Source organism: Charadrius vociferus, unplaced genomic scaffold (genome assembly GCF_000708025.1).
Source record: "Charadrius vociferus isolate BGI_N301 unplaced genomic scaffold, ASM70802v2 scaffold52, whole genome shotgun sequence".
Classification (NCBI taxonomy): domain Eukaryota; kingdom Metazoa; phylum Chordata; class Aves; order Charadriiformes; family Charadriidae; genus Charadrius; species Charadrius vociferus.
The window spans coordinates 5,694,853-5,702,145 of record NW_009647572.1 but is presented as its reverse complement, the minus strand read 5'-3'; the positions used below and the strand labels follow the sequence as shown (position 1 = coordinate 5,702,145).

At 38.4% G+C, this 7,293-nt stretch overlaps 1 protein-coding gene across 1 annotated transcript in view; it reads right to left on the bottom strand.

The window, feature by feature from the left end:
• The window catches only part of ZNF277 (zinc finger protein 277), a 35,914-nt gene extending 29,005 nt beyond the window's left edge, over nt 1-6,909 (bottom strand). The window contains exons 1-4 of the mRNA XM_009880869.1: nt 6,894-6,909; nt 5,346-5,538; nt 2,057-2,145; nt 333-415 (exon numbers count right to left, since the gene is read on the bottom strand). Of these exons, the coding sequence (XP_009879171.1) occupies nt 333-415; nt 2,057-2,145; nt 5,346-5,404 (231 nt within the window). The 5' untranslated portion in view covers nt 5,405-5,538; nt 6,894-6,909. The remainder of the gene's footprint in view (nt 1-332; nt 416-2,056; nt 2,146-5,345; nt 5,539-6,893) is intronic.
• Between the last annotated feature and the right edge of the window lie 384 nt (nt 6,910-7,293).

The window sequence follows — 7,293 nt, the reverse complement described above, 5'->3', positions numbered from 1 at the left end:
AATTACACCAAAGATAGTGTGTCAATGCATTGCACATTCTTGCAAGATGAAAAATTTTCAGCATGCTCAGCCTTTTTCAGTGCTCTGGGCGTATTTTCCACTCGTGTGGAACACTGACATACAACCTGTAAATTTATTCCAAGGAAAAATCTATAAACAAGAAGTTTGTGTATGCTTGTGTAGCAGCTAGGGAAATGAGCTTAAAAAATATAAAAAATAAGAATTTTGCAGTCTAGCAAAAAATGCTTTCACTTTAAAATGCCCACTAAGTTACCATATATTACACTACAGAACTGTTTACCTCAGGAAATGAAACAACAGTAATTTCTTACCAGTCTCTTTTGCTGAAGCTGCTCTCTAAGTAATCTGTCTTCTGGTAAAACATCACATAGGAGAAAATAATTGTCCTGTTCTTCTGTTAAGAGATTAGGAAGTGTGGGTAAGGAATGGGAAGCTGCAGCTGCTTTGAATATTTCTGGCACATAATTTGCTAAACCTTTGGCATGCATTAAGAATGTGAGAATGTGGTTTTTAATCCACAAAAGTCAGTTATTTTAATTTCATAATTTAATGAAACATGCTTAAATATTTGTATATACATATTTATAAGACCTTTACATCATTTATATTGCAGTACAGAGACAAAAGTCTTGCACAGGTTTTCCCCATTACCAGCTTTATTCTTTTTCGTGATGGTTCTTCTGGAGTCATAAAACAATTTTATTATTTATTTTCATTTATATTGGTCACAGTATAAAGTCAGCATGAAAGAAACATGAAATCACCTTTAATTTTATCTTGCATGTGGAATTATCAGTTATTTCCCTAAGTAACTGTCAGTTTTCAGTAGTTATCATCATTTGGTATACCCTCCCCTCACCCTGACCGATCACATCACCTTTTACCATCAGATCTTGTTCGATCTGCAGATACGCGCCGCAACTGTTTAGTAACACACATTGAGACTTGCCTAATTTACATTCCACTTATGTGTTTTACCCACATTTTATGTTTACTGATCTTTCTACTATTTATGTTCATATACAATTTAACAATAAAACAAATCTTGTTCAAATGAATTACCTTAAAATTACTCAGCATGTAAGAAAACGTAAAACCACTTACAAAAATATTTTGCATTTGAAAGTAAGTAATTTATTAATCAAAGTGTTATGTGGTTGGTGAACTGAAGTGACCGTTATTAAGTCTTTTACCATTCCAAACTTGCTAGATTTCAGCCTTTCCCATCTTTTCATACAAAAGCTTGTGTGAAGACAGACAACCTCCCTGATTTCTGAGCTATCACATTGGAAGGAGCTAGCCATTAAAGTTAACAAATGGCTTATGATTCTGGCAAGCTCTGGCATTTAGGCACTTGATTTGCAATTTCCAAACTGAGTGGTAAGTGCTAAAATTTCAGAAGCAAACGCATACATACGTAAGTGAAACGCAACTATGATCTTTAGAGTGATTTTCATGTTTTCTAGGACTATCTTTCTTAAAATAAATTTGAATAATTACAACAATTTATTTTTATCCATTTTGTACTCTGCTTTCACCTTCCACCCATCTCTGACACTGGCTGCATGCATTTCTTCCTCTCTTGTAAGCTGTCCACAGAGAATTAAAGATACAGGAAAGCCCTAACGTTTTCTTGTCTGATTTCAGATAAACTACATCAGTGGGGGCACTGGAATGGATGAAGCCAGGAAAGACAGTTCACTGTGAAGGTTTTTCCATATGTCTGGAAGGATTGTCACCACTTATTTATGCAGTGGGTGCCAAACCTTCCCGAGCCACGTTGTAAGCAGCACTGCTTCTTGGTCTTGATTTGCAACAGGCTCCAACTCAGCAGCGCATTGAAGCACGTACTGAAGCCCGTGTTGCAACCCTTGGAAAAGGTAAGTTTAAATACACAGTTAAGAGTTAAACATGACTCTTGTGGTTTTCTGACCTAGTGTCAGATTACTTCACACTTGTCTGATCAAAGCAGCAGTATATGCCAGAAATTATCACATGATCTGGCAAACAGAGAGTAAGCAAGCAGCATACTTACCTAACGGAGCTTCTGAATTTGTTCTTATAACACTACAAAAGTCTGTGATGGGCTGTTCTGCAAACCTCTTCTTCCAATACAAGACATATCTTTAAAAATAAGAGGGAGAGGATTAGTGAAAAAGGAAACATCCAAAAAAGTTTGATAAACAGTTGATCGGCTCTTGCTTTTTCCATCCTCTAAATCTTGAGTGCTTTGTGCATTTTCTTTTTAATTCCTGTCTCATTTTTTTCTTCCTTTAATCTAGTTTTCCAAATCATTAAATTCATTCAGGTTTATTAAAACTGGGTTTAACTATCCTGTCAAAGTGAAGAACTCAGTGAGACATGTTTGCATTAAGCTTTATATAAACACTGTGACCTATTCACACCTTCAGATAGAAGTGGCACTCAGATGCATCTTTACCGCAAAGACATACTACAGAGTACTCTCAAATTCCCAAAATATTGTGCTCTGTGTTCTGCAAGATGCAGGCAGGAATCTGAAACCAGGTAAAAACACAAACTTGTCACAAGTGAGGTTTTGGCAGGTCTCCTGTGGAGTTACAGTGAAAGGTGTAGCACGGCAGACAACTATAAAGACAGAAAAATGAAGTCCCCAAACACCTGGGGGTGGGATAGCAGACAGAATAAGGAAAGCCCTAAACATATCTTGAAGGTTTAACACATCAACTACAGTTGTTTAAAAACATTCTTGTACTGTCATTGTATTACAGCAGCATTAACAGACCCCAATGGTGATTAGGTTCCCACTGAACTAGAATCTACTGTTAAACCAAGAAGAAATCATCACCTTCAATTATACAATGAAGGGAACCAAGCAGTCCTTGTGCTAATTATTCAGGATCTTACTATAAAAAAAAATCTGAAAATACCTGAGTGCATGCTTATCATACTTACGACTCGTGTGTGATATAAATCATGTGAAAGTCGCTAAGATAAAGGCTAAGTATTCAATGACAGCTTCCTATTGACAGGTCATCAAATTAGGAAAAGAATCATAAAAAAACCAGATATCATTATTATGAGGACGTTTCTGAATAGTCGTAGCATTTAAGACTTGTGCAGTCTAAAAGTTTGCCCACCACAGCTATCACATCCCATGGTGGTTCATGGTTCATATTACCTCTTTCCCATCTATCTTACTATATAAGGACTTCAACTGCAGCAGCCAAGGAATCAGCACATATTTTGTTCTGCTAACTCTGACATGGAGAGGATTAACCTCCGGTACAGCAGACAGCTAAGCGCAGTGAAGCCAGCATGCATGGCTGAAGCTCATTCAGAGGCATCATCAGATGTCAGTAAGCAAGAGGTGAGCGTTTTGTTGTCTGCCTGCCTACTCCACTGTTTATAACACACAATGAAACAGTCTTGCTGCCACATAAAACAGCAAGTCCTCCAGAATAAGTCATGCTCGAGCTTTTAGGACATAAATGTGCAAATGAAGGGATTTCAAGATGTCATTTAGTCTGTTCCCTGCATTGAGATAAACGAACACTGTTCAGACAAACTCACCTAACCATAACCGTCTGTGCCGTGAAGCTTACTGTTAAGGGATTTCATATCATAAGACTTAACCCAAATAATCAATGAACAAATAAAGCCAATGCCTTGTCATACTTCCAGGGAGAGAGAAAGAGTGATCAGTGTCCATGAGTGATCACGTCCAGTCATGCAGTGGAATCTTATACCCCTTTTCTCTTCCCCCTGCCCTAATGCCAGCTTATCTTTATTCTTCCAAGTTAAAAAAACCAAACAAACAAACTTCCATTAGCGTTGCTCTTCTCTGGATTCTTCACTTCTTGTAGTTCTGTCAAGAAATATATTCCTAAGACTGATTGTAACTCATTGCTAAGTATAAAAGAAATTATATGCTTTCACAGTTGCTTCCCTGTATTTTCCACACTTAACACCTCAGATTATACTTCCATTTTTTGTACACAGTATTAGACTATTTTACTGATACTTAGTACATCAAATAAGAGAAGGCCCACTTCAGAGTAACAACTCCATCATTTCACATCCTGGGGCCACTTTCTGTAAGATTTGGCTACCTTCCAATTGCATTAGCAGCAAAAAGAATCTAACCGGACATTTTTTTGAAAAGGTGATTTTAATACATTTCTATTAACACAGAATAATCTCCCAAAGCATACTTAAACTGGCGGTCCATGACCGAGCAGCTCTGATCCCTTTATTCATCTGAAGAAACTAGCATTATCTCCAAAGAACACTGCATTCTTGTTCTGCCTGCTTTCAGCATAAACCCAAACAAAAACAAGCATCAGTTTTCCATTTTAAGCAACATTAAGCTCATACATCTGAATAAGGATTTATGTGGCTTACACTTCGCTTGCTAAATTTCATCTCAATATTTCATTTTTTTGCACCTTGACAGACACAAGTTATTGGCTTCGGCTGAGTAACTAGTCACAGAATACCTACCAGAAAACTTGTTTTAGTTGAGAAATTATCCAGCTAACATTTAAACACTGCAACAGAACTATCTATAAACTGGCAGGTACCGTCTAGCCTGCTGCCTGGCCCATACATTGCCGTGTGAGAAAGCAAAATGCCAAGCAAGCGCCTAGTCTCTGAAGTTACAAGCCAGCTGGGGCCATGCCAGCTACTGGAGGAAGTTAAGAGAGAGAAAGCCAAACGTGACCCTGCTGAGATGATCAATGACACAGCTGTAGAAGGAGTCACAGTTGTATGTAGATCACAGTACTGTAAAGGATAGTTAAGGATTAAATGTGATTTCTGTGGGGAAATACTGGCATCCTTAAAATAGGGCAAATAAATTTCATCCCAGAATGTGAGAGATCCTGTACTGAGCAGCTTCTGTGTACAATATACAGCTTTAGGACATTGTACAGTGGTAGAAACAGTCTTGTCCTATACAAATAAAACGCAAAATTGGGAGATTTGATTGTCTAGAATGTGTTTTATGAAATAAACAGCTTTCTAGTTTGTATGCAACTTGTTCATTAGTGGCAGGACCTGAGAAGTCCCTACGATATGTCCAAGAATGTCTAACACAGGAATTACCCTGTATTCTAATATCGAGTCCTGTGGTTCGAGGAACATCTAGGGGCAGTGGAGTGGGAGGGGAACGGGAAAACAACCTTACAATCCAGCAACAAAAAGCTCATCAAAAAAGTAATAAAAATCTTCCCACAACACCCCACTGCTTTTTAAAGCATTTTAAAAAGAAGATTTCTAGCTTTCTGAAGCTTTCTATAATATCTGCGCACACACACACTCATTTTAAATGATGTAACCCTTACCTTCTAAAATCTGCAACCAGTTTCACATCTGCTATGACGAGCTTGTGTTCAATAATCATGTGCTTCAGGAGCTGGTTTTGTTCTGCTAAGAGATAGCATTCTTTGCAGAAAATACAGGGCACATAGGGAGAACTTTCTACAGCAGCAACACCACTTGGACTTTCTGGCAGAGACAGAGGCTCCAAAATACACTCTGTATCTAAAATAAATAAAAAGAATAATCAATTTTGACTAAGTGAATAAATCTACATCACTTGGAGAACTTTTAGGCAGCACACGTAAAACCTGTTTCGTTAGGTCCCCGTTTTGTTGCATGGATCACTCCAGCAACAAGGTGCTTGGAAGCAAGTTGACTGCATTATTTCCAAGAAGGAATAGGAGGTTAGCACAGGACAGTTCTCAAGCATCTGCTCCAACCGAAACTCCCAGTGGACACCAAATCAAACAGATGCAAGTGCTCTGCTTATTACTAAAGGAAGTTTTATGATGAGAAATGTACTTTTCTTCCTCTTGCTATGTAGTCTACCTGTTGATATGAATGAAGATACTCTCTTTGCCACATTCCTCATACTATCAGGAAGGCTTTAGACTGTATAGCACAAACTGTTTTGTATGTTAATTTCTCCTAATTATACTTTATTTACTGCACAATACTTCTGTCATTTTCTGATTGACTCTTGAAGGTCTGTATGCATTTGTCTTGCCTTTTTTTTTCCCATTAGCATCTCACTTACTGTTCTGTGACAAAGGAAAAGGCTATTCTTGATAAAAATTACTGCCACATGGAAGCTTACGCCCATTGAAACACTTCCTAACTGTACAGATGTTGAGGAGGGGTCAGCCATGCCCTGTGTGGAAAGGTCAATGGGCCGTGTTGGTACTATACTGCACCAGTCAGGCACAGGTTGCTCAAATGACAGCACACAGAGGTGAGTCACCAGCTGATGTTCTCCAGGTTCACTGCTGTTTGTAGTTCAACAAGTGGGTGGATCGCACAAAACTGCAGTAGTATTGCATATAAGCAGGCTGACCCAGGGTGTATGTGTGTCCCCGCTATTTAAACAGTAGCAGTGTAAATTCATAAGCTCTTCCACTGGTATAAATTAGTATAATTCTTTAAGAAGCACAGTGTGACCAACAGATTTCATCAGCTGTCCCCATTAGCTTAAACAAATTCCAGTTGTCTGGAAATAAACCATAGCGTTCATTTTCCAAACAAATCGCATCTCAGTCTTGAGTAAGGTAGCATATCCTATTCCAAGGTATCTTGAAAGCATAATACCAATTTCAGTATGTATCTTCAATTTTAGCTACATCAATTTTGGATAGCAAAAGGAGAGTAAAAGCAAATAGAAAAAGCTCCCCAATAGTTCCTGCACTTTCAGGATGAAAACTGAAATGAAAACATCATGGGTCTCTTTGACTCTCATGATATGAAGTTAACCTGTGTAGTAGAAAAACAAACTCCATGCCTCCAGATTCCTGCAGTGATATGAACACCTCTGTAAAGGAATGAAATTTCACAGAATGGCTGAGGTTGGAAGGGACCTCTGGAGCTCCTCTGGTCCAATCCCCCTGCTCAAGCAGGGCCACCTAGAGCCAGTTGCCCAGGACCATGTCCAGATGGCTTTTGAGTACCTCCAAGGATGGAGACTCCAAAGCCTCTCTGGGCAACCTGCGCCAGTGCTCGGTTACCCGCACAGTGAAAAAGGTGTTTCCTGATGTTCAGACAGAACTTCCTGGAGTTTGGTTTCTGAAGATATCTAAAGAATTAAGAAAAAGGCCTTCTCCCAAACCTATTATTTTGTCACACTGGCATTTTAAAATGTGTTAGATTAAAGGAAGTTTAATTAACAATATTTATCAGACAGAAGGATCAATGTATGACAATTTTCAGCCATCAAAATTCACATATATGTACTATATATTGGCAAGTACACCAGATCTG